The following is a 17111-nucleotide window of genomic DNA, read 5'->3' as shown; positions in this document are numbered from 1 at the left end:
CTCTCTGAACCTTTCTTCGTAGCAGAGGTGTTCCACCCCTCAGGCCATTCTCATGGCCTCCTCTGGACCTGTTAAAACAGATCCATAAATTAACTTACTCCAACCATCCCTTCAGGCCGATGCCAGCGCAAGGGAAGGTGTGGTGGTGCACCTTCAACGCCGGCAAAGCCCAGCAGCGTGGCAGCCTCATGCGGGAGAGCTGCATTGCTTCAACCTGGTTGAGTTGAACCGAGTTGGGGCAGAGCTGAAGTAAAGCTGTTGGACAGGGATGGCTGTCAGGCCAAGGGCTGTGTGCCGTCCTAGCCACTCATCACCTACGTCTGGTGGGAATGGCAAGTGTTGGCTCAAGCTCTTGAGCAGGAGAGCAAGGGCTGAGCTGCCCTAGGTGGCTGCTCATCCAACTTTTGCTTCAAAATTTCCCTGTGCTGGATTGGCCATGCTGTGGAAGGTTTCTCCAAGGCCTTTCCTTACCCATCTTCTGAGTTCCTGCACGGTTCCCCGAGCCTCTGCTGCCCTCCTGCTTATAACACCTCCCAATGCTTTTTATTTTATCTTCTCCTAACCCTTTTCTAATCTTCTCCTTCTTATTTTTGTTCTTTTGTCCCTTTCTCCTGGGGCTTTATTTCCACTCCCTGTGAGTGGCTACCTGGCCCCTCAACAGTCTGGCCATGCACTTTCTGTGGCAATAACTCGTGCTGCTTTGTTCATGGTTTTCCCAAGGCACATTCAGCCCACCCCGGGGCCACCAGCAAGAGGACGTTGGTGCATTGAGGGGGATCCGATTTAGCCTGTACAACCACGCAGCTTCCCCCAGCAGCCGGCAAACGCGATAGAAGAGTTTTGGCCCTGCTGTGCTGTATGAAAAGAGTCTGTGAAATCATATTTAAGGTTGTCTCTTGAAGGTGCCCTTTGGAAAAAACTGACGATGATGTTCGACTCGGGTTTGTAGTTAACACAATGGACCCACCCTACAAAGCTGAGCGGGACCGTGGGCTGGAAAAGCCCTCTTAGGTCCCGGCTAATCCGTCCCCCCCGCCAGCCCGGGGGATTGTTCCTGACAGCTTGTTTTCTTTGCCCTGACCTACATAGTCAAAAAGAATCTTGTTGCACATTTTTGTTTTGTACCTTGAGGTCTCGGAGGAGCCAAATCCCCTTCTTGGCGGGGTGGGATGTGTTGTTAAACAGTGCTGGAGTCTCCAGGAAAACCATGGAGACGCGGGGACAATGAGCTCTCTATGGTCCTCGCTTGGCCGCAGGATGGTCCTTCTTCGCCGGGCTTCGGTGGTGGGCGCCGGGACGCTCAGATGCAAGCGATGAAGACATCCGTATGCTTGGCAGCCTGTCCTGCAATAGAGCGGTCACAGCAGCTCTCCAAGGCAGAAAGTTGGGGAGAAAAACTCAGCCCCTCTTAATTAACCCATTTTAGATGATGGAGATGAAGGCTGCATCTCATACCTCCTCAGCTGTGCTCTCGTGGGTGGGTGGAGAGGCAAGTCCCCTTAGGGGTAAGGAGGTCCTTGTGTGGGAAAGACGTGGGAGCTCCTGTTGGGATTCTAAGGAAAATAAGGTTGCGAAAGGTGGGGTGGAAGAGGGCATTTAGGAAACCTGGGCTGTAGTTTGCTCATCCCTCACCTGAATCAGCTGCGAGGGATGGGGCACTGAGGGGGTCCGCTGCGGAGGTGAAGGGCTTCAGGTGTGAATTTTGGGGGTCTGGAGCAGGGACTGTCACAGACTGCTGAATTAATCTTCTCTTTCCTTCCCCGCTGCTGGGATCAGCGGTGGTTTCTCTAACAAACAGCTGGAAACCACCTGGGACTCCCAGTCTCCTCCTGTAGCTGCGTTCACCCAAGATAAACACCTGAGCTCCTGGCTGGTCCCTCACCTCCCTGGGGAGCTCTTGTCATTAGAGACGCGTACAAAGATGTTGAGATGGAGCAAGCGTGGTGGGAAATCCGTGTGGCATGGTTCAAACGATGCTGGGGGTGATTTGGGGACAGAAGAAATTTGCCGTGACTTTGACTCCAAAAGCCATAGCTGAGGGCATTGGGGCACTGGGGTTCTTTGCCACCACCTCCTCGGGGTGTCTCAATCCTCATATTCCCCGTACTGCTAGTTCACCCCCAAAATAGAGATAATATATCAGGAGTTAATTATAATTATATAATATATATATATAAAATTATATATAATATATAAATTAATATAGCCATACATAAGTTAATATTAAATATTGATAAATTAATAATTAAATACGAGCGAAATAATAACTAAATATTAGCAGAATTATATTAACTAAATTAATAAAGACTGCAAACCATTTTTTTGTGCTTATTGCCACCTGCTCAGGATCTTTGCCAGCTTTCAGATAAACCACCTTCTCTCTTGCCAGCTTTTAAAAAATCTTATTTCTGTTTTTTTTCTTTCCCGTGGCTGCTGCAGCTCTTAGATCTGTTCATCCAGTGGGACTGGTCAACGTATTTGGCTGACTACGGGCAACCCACGTGCAAATATCTTCGCGTGAACCCAACGACAGCCCTCATCCTGCTGGAAAAGTGAGTGCGGGTCCAGACACCCGAGAGAATTTTCACCCCCGTCTCGCTTGGGCAAGCGCGTGTTTTAGCAGCTCATTGCGTCAACGTGCGGTGGTGGGATGGAGCAGGAGGCTGCTCATCATCCAGGGAGCAAAGATTTCACCCCTGGGTGGACAGTGGGAGCTCAAAGAGAAAAATCCTATTTGATCCCACTAACCTGAATCCTAGGTTTTGTGTCAAAATGCATTGACTAGGCCGAGGGTCTGTCTTTTTGCTTCACTCTTCAGCAGTTTTCTTGGTCTTACAACAGAATTCCACTGTAAAAGTGTATCTCAAGCCCCTGAAATCATTTAAAATTTGCAAGCCTGCAGGCACGTGTACCTGCCCCAAGCCTGCCAGTGTTTTAAGAGGCATTTGGACAATGCCCTCAATAACATGCTTTAACTTTTGGTCAACCCTGAAGTGGTCAGGCAGTTGGACTAGATGATCGTTGTAGGACCCTTCCAACTGAAAATATTATCTCTTCTCTTCTCTTCTCTTCTCTTCTCTTCTCTTCTCTTCTCTTCTCTTCTCTTCTCTTCTCTCCTCTCCTCTCCTCTCCTCTTCCTCTCTTCTTCCCTTCTCTCTTCTCTTCTCTTCTCTTCTCTTCTCTTCTCTTCTCTTCTCTTCTCTTCTCTTCTCTTCTCTTCTCTTCTCTTCTCTTCTCTTCTCTTCTCTTCTCTTCTCTTCTCTCTCTCCTCTTCTCTCCTCTTCCCTCCTCTTCCCTTCTCTCTCCTCTCCTCTTCCTCTCCTCTTCCCTTCTCTCTTCTCTTCTCTTCTCTTCTCTTCTCTTCTCTTCTCTTCTCTTCTCTTCTCTTCTCTCCTCTTCCCTTCTCTCTCCTCTCCTCTCCTCTCCTCTCCTCTCCTCTCCTCTCCTCTCCTCTCCTCTCCTCTCCTCTTCTCTTCTTTCTCCTCCTCTCCTCTCTCTCCTCTTCTCTCCTCTCCCCTCCTACTCTACTCTACTCTACTCTACTCTCTCCCTTCTATTGGATCCACAGAGAGGATCAAGTGCTAAAAGCCCAGCCATGGGACAGGGACAGTGTCTTTAGGTGGCTGTGTGCTCCAGGGCTTGCCCTTAGCAAGGACATGCTCTTTGATAAGGCTGAATCTGAGCCTCTTTGAAGCCTGTAGCTCATGTGCCTTGCACAGCTTCAGCCCAAGCCCTGGAGCTGTGCCAAGGAGCAGTGCCGGAGCGTGCCAGGCGAGCGCCGCGTGTCTTCTGTGGGGCTTTGAGATCCCTCCTGAAGCATGGCGGGGAGGTTTGTGCCTGTCCTGCAAGGCAGGGAAAGCCCATGAGTTGGCTGCAGACTCCAAAAGTGGGATTTGCTTCGCTTGTGACCCCTCTAGCACATGAGAGAGAAGTGCCACCAGTCACCCATCCTGCCCGTGGTAGGAGGTGGCCCAGATGACCCTTTCTGTTGTAGACCTCCAGGCTCTCATTTGGAGGATCAGCCCTGCTCCTGCCCCTTTGCTACCATCAGACCTCACAGCTGGTCTTCCAGCTGATCTGACAGAGAAGTAACCTGCCAAAAATGATAATTAAGAATTTTGCAAGCAGCTCATGCCATGGACACTCCACTGCTAGGTCTTGCATGGAGGAGCAGGCAGGATAAGTGAGTTGCAGTTAGATTTGATCAGGTTTACCATGAAATCAGACCCTGAGGAGGAGTTTGAGTCGTTTTTTGGAGTACCTGTTTTTCTCCATTGCTTGCAGAGGAGGAGGAGACTAGTTTAGAGTTGGGACTACACTTTTAGAAGACCAACCCTGGTGTGCTTCTGAGCTTTGGAGTTGCATCTGTATTATCTGTGGTGCACGTAACCGCACCGCCTCACAGAATCACAGAATCAATCAGGTTGGAAGAGCCCACTGGGATCATCGAGTCCAACCATTGCCCTGACACCACCATGGCAACTAGACCATGGCACTAAGTGCCATGTCCAGTCTTTTCTTAAACCCCTCCAGAGATGGTGACTCCACCACCTCCCTGGAGAATAGCTGATGTCACAGCAACTCATGACATCCCAGTGTTATCAATATAGTACACAGGGACTAAACTTAGGTAGTTGCTGTGTGTAAAGCACTTTTATACATGATAGCATTGGTTTTATATATGTATTTATACGTGTTGTGTCATATGCTGCGAGCTGGGACGGGTGGCAGTTGCTGGGAAGACAGTGGGACAGCAGGAGGGCAGCTCCATGCTCCTGGCTGTTTTCCCCAGGCAGCACTTGAGCGCACAGCATCTGTGCTCGGCGGGGGTGGTAAAAAGCCACAAACCCCATCTCAGCTTGCCAGCCTTCTCCCCAAAAAGGATCTCATTTGAAGGACAATCTTCACATATCCAATTTGCTTTCTGGAGGCAGCCCTGGTGAAGTCACCAGGTTGGCACTTGCATCTCCCGCATCCTTGTGCCATGGCATCGCTGGCATGGCATCGCCTGCATGCTCCAGCGGGCTCTGCCCTCTCCCTGCTCAGGCTTTGGGCCCTTTGGGGAGTCTCTGTGCATCATCCACCAGCTCCAGCTCCCCCAAGACTCTGCACTGGCCTGGCCATAGCTTCAGGCCCATCCGCTCCCCTCCGTGCTCCGAGCCCACCTCCCCAGCCCTCTCCGTCGGCAGCCGAGCTTTGCCGACGAGGCGCCGTGAAATTCTGATCCACTGGTTCCTTTGGTAACTTGTTTTCATCGTTATCTCTTTTCCTAATCACCCATCTCTCATAGGATATCACGAGTGTAAGTATGCTGCTCGCTTGGGCTTTTACCCTCACCTTGCAGTGACTTATTGTTTGATTTAAATGGAGCACTAAATGATCTAAATGCAAGCTGTCTTTGAAGCGGTTCCCTCCGGTAACTTTATCGTCTCAAATGCACTAATTAGAGCTAAAAGAGGAGCTTTTACTCCATTGCTTTTTTTTTTTCTTATAGATTAATTTAAACAAAGCTTGGCTCTGTTGGAGGTGGTGTTTGTTGACAGGGGTGGGCACAGCGCTGAGCTCTCTCTTTCCCTTCCTCTTACTTTTAATTCTTGTGCTCACCACGTTACAAAACCCAGCTTGGTTGTCCCAGGGCTCTGCTTAAATAAAAGTGTTGATCCTCCAAGGAGCTGATTAGCTCCTGTAAAGCATTGCCTCCCTCTTTCAAAGCTCTTATTCTTGGTGGCTGCATGCACCACTTCATCGGGGACTTGAGTTTCTGAACACCTTTGTCACCGACCACGTGTCTGTCTGCAGGGCTCTGATGGCAGGACCAGAGCTGGCGTGGTCTCCTCGAGGAGATCAGCAAGCTCAACCTCTCCCAAGGATGCAGCCACTCCCGATGCTGCCTGGTCCCTGGCACAGCACGCCCAAATTCTGCAGGATTTTGTGTCCTGTAGGCAACTTAATTCATTAATAATACTTAATAGCTTAGTGCCTCTACCTTCCCGTGATGTCTGAAGATACCAGCAGCTCCCATCCCCCCCAGACGCTCATCCCCAGTTTAACAGATCCACCTACGTGCTCTCACTGCTTTTTCATCCCAAGCCAGTAGCTTTATTTGTTCCTTTCTAAGTGTTCAAACATGTGCAAAGGTTTTCTTGCATACAGCGTGCGTTACTTCAAAACATTTCATGGACATTTCAGCACAAATCTGTGCTGAAGTTGAAATAGCCCCAGTTCAAGAGGGACAGGGAGCTACTGGAGAGAGACCAATGGAGGGCTATGAGGATGATGAAGGGACTGGAACACCTGCCTTAGGAGGAAAGGTTGGGAGACCTGGGGCTTTTTAGTCTGGAGAAGAAAAGACTGAGAGGGGATGTGATTAATGGGTATAAATAGATGAGGGCTGGGTGTCAAGAGGAAAGGGGCAACCTCTTGTCACTTGTGCCCTGCGATAGGACAAGGGGCAATGGATGCAAGCTGGAGCACAGGAAGTTCAACCTCAACATGAGGAAGAACTTCTTTACTGTAGGGGTTACAGAGCCCTGGAACAGGCTCCCCAGAGAGGTTGTGGAGTCTCCTTCTCTGGAGACTTTCAAGCCCCGTCTGGATGCGTTCCTGTGTAACCTGCCCTAGATTGGTCCTGGTCTGGCAGGGGGTTGGACTCCATGATCTCCAGAGGTCCCATCCAACCCCTAACATTCAATGATTCTATGATTCAATGACCTGATCAGGTCCCACGGGATCGGAGGTGGCTCTGAGGCTGCCCAGGATGAGAGGGCTCTTAGGGCAGAGGATGCTCTGCTGTGAATTCCCCATGCGTTACCCGGGGGTAGCCCAGCAGGCAGCGATGGAGAGGGATGGGCGCAGCGCTGGGTGGAGGTTTCTGAAGGTACAGGTTTACTTTCAGCACCTCTGATGTCCCCACATAGCCTGTGAAATAGAAACAGAGCTCTCAACCCTCCTGGTAAAGTGGTTTGAGACCAGCTGGAGCTGTACAGCACTGCCAGAGGAACGGGGGTCCCACGGGAGGATGGTTATTGCCAAAATTCGTGGTACTGTGACACCTCTAACCTGTGTGACTCGAAAACCCCGCTTCCCGTTGGTGTGTTTGCTCCCTGGTTCTTGTGGTGCAGCAGCTGGCAACCCGCTTTGGTTAAAAAAAAAATAGAGAAATTTAAAAAATAATACTTATTTTCCTGAATAAAAGTGCTCCAAGCTATCTTGTTACTGTTGGGAAAGCAGCTCGATTGTAATCCTGTGTCTTTGGGCACTTATAACTTCAGCAAATTAGCCTTTGGGATAAAGTTGTTATCCTTGTTTCTAGTTCCAAGCAGGATGTTTTTGGGAACATTTCAGATTCCCTTTGGCTCTTTTTAGGAAGATTGAAGGATGAAAAACCTTAGATTTTTTTTTTAATCGGTTAAATAAGTTTCAAGAGGTTTGATTTGGGCTCCATTAACTCAAAAACCCCCTGGTCTGATGAAGTGCCAACCTCCCAGGGACCATCCACGCTGTGTCCTGGTCACTTTAATGCTTCATTTAGGTCCCCAAAGCTGAAAATATAGATTTATGTGACTCGTCCAAAGCCATCTGCCTCTGCCAGATCTGATTTACTGAGAAAATAGCGTACAAATTGTGGTATTATAAAAGGGTGGTGCAGGCTGAGAAGCAGCAGGTTGGGCGTTGGGAGCCTGGTACCTTCAGGAGCTGTTGAAGGGTTGACCCTTGTGGGGTGGTTTCCCTTCCCAGCACGTGCCCTGCCTGCGTAAAGCTCATGCTTGGAGTGTGCAACAAGACCTGGCCCACCCCAAAATGTTCATCCATGAATACAAGCGTGCATGAACCCCCAGCTTTGCATGGCGGAGAGAGATGGAGCTGCACCAGCTTCGCCTTCAGGTCCCATCCCACCACCCGCTCTTCTTGGCTCTGGGTTTTTGGAGGCCTCGTGGAGACCAGGGCGCTACTTCGTGTCTTAAATGTAATTAAAAAAAAATACAAATCTCAAGAAGATTTTTTTAATTGAGGAAACCAGTGCTGGATTCCTTCCTTTAACATAAATTATATTCTATAATATCGTATAATATTTTAAGTTTACAGCTCCGAACCTTTCCAGCTGCGTCACTTGGCCGCATGCAATGCACCATTTCAAATAAGAAGCCTTAATGCTGTGGGTTTGATGCTAATTTTTTTAATTTCCTCCTAATATTACAGCATTGTCATGTAGTACTTCAGGAATAGACATGGGGATGGAGCAAAAGCTGTTTGGAAGGGGAGAACGAGAGGCTTTAGGGTTTCCTGCATTTTGGCATTAGAGACAGACCCTGTGGTGATGTTGTATTGGGATTTATAGAATCATAGAATAGTTTGGGTTAGAAGGGACCTTTAAAGGTCATCAGGTCCAGGGCATCTCCAACTAGATCAGGTTGCTCAGAGCCCAGTCCAACCTGACCTTGAATGTTTCCAGGGATGGGGCATCTACCACCTCTCTGGGCAACCTGGGCCAGTGTTTCACCACCTTCATCATAAAAAATTTCTTCCTTATATCTAGTCTGAATCTCCCCTCTTTCAGTTTAAAACCATTACCCCTTGTCCTATCACAAGAGGTCCTACTAAAAGGTCTGTCCCCATCCTTCTTATAAGCCCCCTTGAAGTATTGAAAGGCGGCAATAAGGTCTCCCTGGAGCCTTCTCCAGGCTGAACAACCCCATCTCTCTCAGCCTTTCCTCATAGAAGAGGTGCTCCAGCCCTCTGACCATTTTTGTGGCCAATATTTGGCCACATTATCTCCAATAATTTGGAGATATCTTTCTCCAAATTCAAGTTTTACTTTGTCATTTTTTTTCTTGGAGTTAAAACCCCACACTGTGCCTCTCCAAACCAAGGGTTGAAAGTAAAAAATGCAAACTGTGTAAAGCCTGCACATGGCTTGGTGTGCCCATCTTTACACAAATACGTGATAAAAATTGGAGTAGAGCCTTTAGATGCAGCCACCTCCTCTATCAGAGCCTGAATACGGGCACTTTACACGCGGTTCCTTCACGGGGCTTGGTTACAACGTTGAGCAGCGATACCTGTGCCATAACCTGTTTCTGCTCTGCGCAGGATGAGAGACACGAGCAGAAAAAACAACGTTTTTGCCCAGTTTCGGAAAAACGAGAGGGACAAGCAGAAGCTGATAGACACCGTGGCCAAGCAGCTCCGCAGCCTGATCAACAGCCATCACTCGTGAGGGGACTCGGGGAGCTCCTGCCCACGCCGGTCCCTGCACCGCAGCCTTCCACATGCCTGGACTTGGGATTCTTGTTCAAAGAGAATATATGTATTTTTTTATTCACCTGTATAATATTCATGAAACTTTACCCTAATGACAAAACGTTCCTCGTTAAACAATCCCGGGGAAGATAGGCAGCACTTGTGAAGGTGGTGTCAGGAGTCTCCTATTATAAACTCCTATTTTCAGGGGTTTATAAAGTGTTGGTAAATCCTGAAGCCTGGGAGAGAAGTTCACACCCAGACTATTTTATTTTCCTTTTTTTTTTTAAATAAGCCAAATTGAAAGACTCGCTCTGAGTTCCTTTTGTTTAACTTATTCACTCGCAGAACAAATGAAAACAAAAAATATAGGGAGGAGTCGTGGTTTCAGGTTCTTCACGTTTAGAAAGAGGGTCAACCTTGCCAGGTTGTGAATTGGATTTAGGCAGGAGAAGAGGCAGAGTGATTTCCTGAGTTTTCTCCTCTTTTTCCTGGAAGGGCTGATTTCCACCTTAGGTGATGGGTCACTGGAGCTGCAGCCCTTCCCCGCGCGTCTGTAACCCCCCTGAGCTCCACCTCGAGGACCCGCCGGTGTCTCTTGGACCTGCACTGAATGTAGAAAGGCTTCGAGAGCTGCCTCGTTAATTAGATTTGGAAAGGGAGAGCCAGGAGTTAATCTGGTGCTGGGATGCTGCTGCTCGCATCCAGCGCGGTTGGGGAGCAGGAGAGGAGGGGTGCTCAGCAGGGATGGTGCAAAGGCAGACCGGGCTCTCCTGGTGTCCAGGACACTCCGTTCAGGGTTTTCTCCTCTCTTTACCATGCTGATGTCCCATCTTCCCTCTCCTCCTGACACAGTGCAATGAGGTAAAGTCCCTCTGCTTCCCGCGCTTGCGCCGTGTGAGGAACTTGCCGCTGGCCAGGACACCGAGCAGGAACCTCCTGGAGATGCCCCGTGGAGCAGCGTGGCTCAGCACCCCTGGCTCAGAAGTGCCTACGGACAAAACTCTGCTCTGGAGGTGCCCAAACATCCTCTACCCAAACCCCAACAGCCTTTGAGGAAGACGGCAACGCTACCAGCAGGACTGTAATCCCCGCGTTCAGGTTACAGAGAGAGGGGACTCTCGCCCTTATCTTCTCATTACCCTTCTGACTCTAATTACTGCAGGTGAAAGCTTATCCAGGCGGTTCCTCACCTCCTGACCCCTGATGTGAAAGGGAATCAAAACCTTCCTGGTGCGTGTTACGGCCCTGCTTGGGCAGGGGCATGAGCCGGGGCCGTTTCCCACCCTCGGTGGTGGGTGCTCAGCTCTCCAGCTGCTCTGGAAGCTTCTTTGCTCCTTCTCCTTCCCCTCGCTCGGCACAACCTCCTGGAGCTCTGGAGGGGCAGGACTTGTTCAAATGCCTTCACGGGGCGTTTGCAGAAGGGCAGCAGCACATCCTTGGTGCGGTCAGTCCCTTTGCTCTTGGACCACGTGCTCTTTTTGTGGTGTGTTTCTCGCCTGGGAAGCCTGTCTGACACTCAAGCTCTGGATGCACGAAGGTGCTTTATCTTTCCTCCTTGTTCCTCAGCAATACTTTTGTGTGTTTGTTTTCTTTTTGATAAGGGTACGTGTTAATTAACCCTGGAAGTCAATAGGCACGTTGTCAGCAATGACCTGGGGCTGTCGTCCTGCCCCAGCAGTCTCCAGCCACGAGGACCAGTGGATTATTTTCATTAATAGGAGGGAAGAGCCAAACTGGGCTTTACAGTTCCTTGTGTCAGGAATCAGAGGTTACTCTCTTCTTAACGCCTCTTTGAAGTACATGTAAGAAGGATGGAGGAAAAAAAGAAGCAAAAGCTGGTGTTAGCATGGCCAGAAATGGATCATCTTTGTAGATACATCTGCATATGAGCCAGCAAAGGCTTTCAGAGGGACAAGTGAAAATGAACTCAGTCCATTCCCCACTGGTGACTTCTTTCCTGCTCTCCAAAATGCTGGACCTGAGCGTGAACCAGCCTGGGGGCTTCGTCATGGCGCCTGTGAGCCCCCCTGGGGATCCCCAGCTCGATCTGGGCATCCCAAATTTCCTGAGAAGGAAAAATTGCCTGGCGTGCTGGAGTCCGAGAGGAAACTCTTCATTGCCAAATTGCTGGGGAGAGGAAGCAGAGCGGTCCTTATGGTCCTGGCAGCGATGGGAGAGCCTTCAACCCTCCAGCCAAGAGCTGCAGGACCACGGGGCGCTTTTATTCCTCCTCCTCATCCCTCAACGGTGCCACCGTGGGAGAGATGTGGGGCCACGAGTGTGAAGGGGGTGGCAAAAGCAGGTGGGATCGGCTGGTTCAAGCATCAAGCTCCTACCCAGAGGATGGAGATCGAAACAAAAAACCCATCTGCCCGATGGTGACGGTGACAAGGGAAGCTTCAATCCACGGGGCACTTCGGTTAAGGGCCATTAAATTGTAACGAGCACTTTAAAATCCTTCAGAATCCAGCTGCTACAAGTGCTGGCAGCGTGTCACAGAGCATCACCGAGCAGGACAAAGGGGGCACTTGGCATTCCCAGTTTGATTAGTGGGAGGATAGACTGTCAAACACAGTTTTTAATTGCTTCTGCGATTAAAATCCGCTTTGCAGCCGGGATGATTTTTCTCTCCTCCGTGCGAGGTGCAGGATGAAGGGAGGAGGAGGAGGAGGCACTGCCAGGCAGCATCACCTCTGGTCCTCAAGACACAGGGAAGGGGCTTCGTGCTGCCATCGGTGTGAGCAGAAAAAACCATCCAGCTCCTGCCACCGTCTTGAAACTCCTTTTTTTATTCCCCCCCGGGGGTGACCCCTGTATTGCATTGCACAAGATACACCCACATAAAACCCCCGAAGCGGCTGGGTCTTGGAGCAAGACCTTGTTTCAGATGCTCCAGACAGCTCCCAGCCTTCCCCATCCCACATCTGGGCTCTCTTTCCCATCTCCACCGAGCTTTAGTTCAAAGAGGAGCATCACGGCATTGCCTGGATTTCCTCACTCCTTTAAGCTCAGCTCGAAGAAACTGGGATTAGGATCCTGCAAACCAGCTTCTGGCACTTCTTGCTGCTGGGAAAGTCAAGCTCGGCCAAGGGAGAGATTCAGCGAGTTTCTGATTTCAGGAGGTCAAGCACATAACCACAAGGCACAGACCGGGATGAAAAATGGCATTTTGGTGCTCTGGTCCTAATTAACTTTTTGTTCTGAGAGATGCAGTTCCGTCCCTTCAAAATAAAATTAATCTTTTAAACAGATCGCTTAAAAAGCCCTGGAAGACATTGAAAATCCCCTCTAAATCTCTTGCTAATGATCGGTATCCTCCGATACGGATGGTATTGCTTAGGAGGGAAAGGTTGTTGCTATAAATTTATAAGGGAGGTGGGAAACGGGGGGTAGAACCTGCTGCTGGAATCGAAGATTTGCAACCCCAAAAACAAATAATGCTGCTGTTAACCCCTCCGTGTACATACATTGAACCTTCCTTAAGGTTTTTTTAAGCAGTGGCTGTAGAAAAGTCTGGGTTATCCCCCAGCTTTTCCCCAACCCAGCAAACATATTTCAGCACCAGTGGGGAAAAAAAATAATATTAAAAAAAAAACCAGACAAGTTTGGCTTCCTGCAGAGCATCTGCACATCTTATCTTTATAATCCTCAGGGGTTTTGCAGGCAAATAATAATTGGGAATAATTTTATATAAGGTCTCTAAAGTGCGAACTCGCAGCCCAAACCGTACCTATACACGAGGTGGGACAACCTCTGTTAGACATCAGCGCGTGTGCGTGTGTGAGAGAGAGGAGGAGATTTTTCTGCGTGTTTTTTTTTATTCCTAGGGCTGGAGTTCAAGTCAGATGCTCGTAGCAATTTTGCACTTTGTTCTACATCCAACCGCGACTCCAGGCTCTGGTGCGGGGCGGGGTGGTGGAGGGGAGAAGCTGGCTGACGCTTTGTTCGAGGGGGTGTTTTGGTTTGGTTTGCTTCAAATTTGGCTGCTTTTGTGCTGCTACGAAAAGGGGGTGTTGGGGCAGAAGGCGTGGTCCTGCTTTTAGGGTAAAATCTTTTACCCCCCGAGGTAGCGATGATGGGAAGTGGCAGGTGAGGGAGGTTTGCGGGCGGTGTCCCTCCATCCCCCCTTCAAACCAGCATTCAAACCCCAGGCAGAGAAATCGTTGCCCTCGGTTGTTTCCCACCTCCCTTTGGCTTTTTCTCTTTAATTCGGCGTTGGGTTTGGTGCTTTTGTGAAGCATCGAATGGTTTGGAGCATCAAACCACCCTCCCACGCCCCGGCTGGATGCGTGTCCCATCCCTGGGTGCCGCGGGGCTGCTGGGGTCTCTGCGGTACCCAGAGGCCCCGCGGGTGACTCGGGTGTTTGTCACGCTGCTGGGGGGCTCGAAGGGACCACAACTTGCCAATGACTTCACGGTGGGCCCGTCTCTGCTGTCAGCTGGGGACGTTGGGCGTTGGAGGGAAGCGACCCAAATCCACCATGGGACTCACCCCAAAAACAGCGGATGGAGAGGAGGGGCTTAGGCTTAGGTTTAGGCTTAGGTTTAGGCTTAGGCTTCACCTCCAAAGATGCTGGGTGCTGCTGCTCGCAAGCCCCTCTCTTGCCCCCCCGGGCAGCGCTGGGTGCTCGGGGCCAGGGAGGACCTTGGCATCCATCCTCCAGCTTGGGGAGCAGCACCCCAAAACCTCCGTGGGCAGCTCGGGGTCGTGCTCCTGGAATCCAGCCTGCACCGAGGTCCTTTCTGCCTTGGCTCATCCCTCTGGTTTTTATTTTGACATGGAAACACGCCCTCGTCCCCATCCCTCCCTGTCCACTGGCTGCTTGTGTTGCCTTTTCTCATTTTTTTCGTGGGGGGAAGGACGTGATTTTGTAAACTAATGTGGTGAAAACAGCTTTTTTTGCACAAGTCGTTGCACAATAAGGGGAAAAAATTAGTAAATTAGGTTTAACTTTAAAGGGAATTTTTTTTTTTCCTTAAAACTCACTAGCAGAGCTACTGATTAAAAGAAAAAAAAAAGAGATGGACTGATTAAAAAAATGGACTGCATGGTTTACAGGCTAAATTGCGTTAGAAATTAGCATGTTGATCCCGACTGTACATTTATCCTGTTGTAACTTCTATTAAACAATACAGCATATAACTGTTTAAATAAGCGCCTGGGCTTGCTGTGGCTGTGTGCGTCGCTGCGAAAAAAAGTCCTAAATCCCATAAAAGACAAAATTCAACGTCTCTTTTGTACAACCAGCAAAGATTTGCTGCTGAAACACCCGGATTTACGGATTGTCCCGTGGGGAAATGACCCCTTTACAAGCGCTGGCTCCCGCACCCCGTGTTACATTGCTGTGAGCTAAAGCCATGTTTAGCCTAATTTGGTGGCTATTTTAATTGGTTTCTACTATAAATAAGCATGATTAAGCCAAGCCTGGAGTTGAAGAAGTAGCCGCCTTGCTCTCATTACAGAATCCCAGAATCAATCAGGTTGGCAGAGACCTCTGGGCTCATCGAGTCCAACCATTGCCCTGACACCACCATGGCAACTAGACCATGGCACTAAGTGCCATGTCCAGTCTTTTCTTAAACCCCTCCAGAGATGGTGACTCCACCACCTCCCTGGGCAGCCCCTTCCAATGGCTAATGACCCTTGCTGAGAAGAAATGCTTCCTAATGTCCAACCTGACCCTCCCCTGGTGAAGCTTGAGGCTGTGTCCTCTTGTCCTATCGCTGGTTGCCTGGGAGAAGAGGCCGACTCCCACTGCGCTACAACCTCCCTTCAGGTAGTTGTAGACTGCACTAAGGTCACCTCTGAGCCTCCTCTTCTCCAGGCTAAACAACCCCATTGATTACAGCTTGGTTTGCAGATGGGGAAGGTGATCCCAAGTAGGAATTAAGGCTTTGGAGGGCAGAGCAGGGATAACGGCAGTTCATCGAGGTGGGGGATGTTGCATTAGCTTTCTACCAGAAAGCTTTTTGCCCACTCACGTTGCTTATTTTCTTTCATGGTATTTATCATCCTTTACAATTTGATGATTATATTAGCGTGGTGTTGGGTTTTTTCCTGGCCCTAATCACGTTAGGATATTACATCCCCCAAATTCCTCCCAGCCCTGGCACTGAACGTGCAGGAGACTTTGGTTTCTGTGAGATGTTTGACTCGGTACCACACGTTGATTGGGAAATGCAAATGATAATCAACATGACACACGCTAATTAAAAACTGGCTAACTGGGATGTGTCAGCGTGTAATCCTAAACAGAGGCGCAGCACTGGGGCATCTCCATGGGGCCGGGTGATGCTGAGCACACCAGGCTGGGGGGGACTTGGGGGTCCTGCCCCCCTGGTAGGGGCTATGGGGAGGTTTGGTGCAAGGGCTCGGGCAGATGCTGTGGTTCAATTTGTGGGAGTGAAGGATTCGGGGAGTGTTCATGGGCTGGGGGACTCCCTCCTGGAAAGCAGCAGCTGTGTAAAAGGATCTGGATGGATTGTATTCCATGAACTCCTCTAAACCCCTTTTTTAAGCCATTTGTCCCTTTTTGTTTCCATCATGTCCTGGGGCAGGGAGTCCCATGTGTTAATTTGGTGGAGTGGGGAGGAGAAGTGCTCCCTGGTGCTTGTTTCTGACTAAACCTCTGCAAGGGGCGTTTGCACGTGCACACGGGGCAGAAGAGGGTAAATGAAGATGGGAACCTCCCAGATTTAATCTGTCCACCTCAGAATATTCTTGGATGCCATCTGGTAATGGCAATCATGAACAAAAGGGAAAGTGTCATCTCCAACAGCAGGTCTAGGTGGGACCCCAAAAGTGCACGAAGCCCCCCAAGCCCGACCAGCCCACCCTGGGACCCAGCAGCTGGCGCAGCACCACGGATCAGCCTGGTGGCTGCTCCCGTGGGGCAGCTCCGTGCAAAGAGCCTGGGTTAAGGACTTCAGCGTGAGCCCCTGTCCCCTTGGCCTGGTGTGTGTTGAGTGCTGAGCCGTGCTAAGAGCCGACTGGATGCTCCAGGCTCAGGACCACGCTACAGAGGATGCGCAGCCCTGGGCAGGAGGGAGATGTGGGAGCAGAAACAGTCTCTCCAGTGGGAGATGGTGGGCAGAAACCTTCTCGGACCATCCCGGCCGGTGGATCAGTGAGCTGCTGCCACAGGTACGTTTTGGGGCAGGGATGCGGGATGCAGCAGTGCACAGCGATGTTACACCAAAGACCAAGCACTGTGGTGTGGTGGGGCTCTGCCTGCACCCAAATCGGTGCACAAAGCAGGGCCAAACCTCACCACAGCTGAGTGGCACCCCAGAGCCCCTCGGCTGTCTCCGTACCACCAAGCCTTTCACTCCAGGTGTCCTCAGGACTTCTTGTGACCCCCCTAGCCCATGCAGGGGGCTGCCAGAGCAGCCAACCTGGTGTCGCAGCCCCAGGGACATGCTGCAAGCCCAGCGTTGGAGGATGGTGCTGGTTGTAGCCCCATCCATCCGAGGAGCAGCCCCTGGAGCAAACCCTCCCCAGGAACATGCCCAGGCATCTCTGGGGAAGAGCAAGTTGGGACAGTGCAGGCGAGGGGGCGAGACATAGTCCCACGCCTCCGTTCATACTCTGGCCTGATGCCGTGTCGCTGGGTAGATGCAGGGAGCATGCCCCGAGCCCTTGGGTTGGTCCTTTTGCTTGCCCATGCTTTGCTTTTCTCATCTTTAAAATAAGAGTTTCTCACCTTGACATCTTCTGCAGTGCTCTGAGTTTCTGCGCTGGGATTTAACATCTCCTTGCAGTGGCTCGCTGCCTTGTGTTTCCCTCACAGATGGGATAGAGGCCAAGTGGCAAGTCCAGCTGGGTTATCACCATCAGTATGGCTTTGTGGGGTCTGCAGGACACCACA

At 50.3% G+C, this 17111-nt stretch overlaps 1 protein-coding gene across 5 annotated transcripts in view; it reads left to right on the top strand.

The window, feature by feature from the left end:
- The window catches only part of EXOC6B (exocyst complex component 6B), a 362323-nt gene extending 347924 nt beyond the window's left edge, over positions 1-14399 (top strand). For all 5 annotated transcript variants that reach the window (XM_068402994.1, XM_068402990.1, XM_068402991.1 and 2 more), the window contains 2 exons: positions 2440-2552; positions 9091-14399. In XM_068402994.1, coding sequence (XP_068259095.1) covers positions 2440-2552; positions 9091-9217 — 240 coding nt within the window. In that variant the 3' untranslated portion in view covers positions 9218-14399. The remainder of the gene's footprint in view (positions 1-2439; positions 2553-9090) is intronic.
- Positions 14400-17111: the final 2712 nt, after the last annotated feature.

This window comes from Nyctibius grandis, chromosome 6 (genome assembly GCF_013368605.1).
Source record: "Nyctibius grandis isolate bNycGra1 chromosome 6, bNycGra1.pri, whole genome shotgun sequence".
NCBI lineage: Eukaryota > Metazoa > Chordata > Aves > Nyctibiiformes > Nyctibiidae > Nyctibius > Nyctibius grandis.
This window is presented reverse-complemented; position numbering and strand designations above follow the sequence as displayed.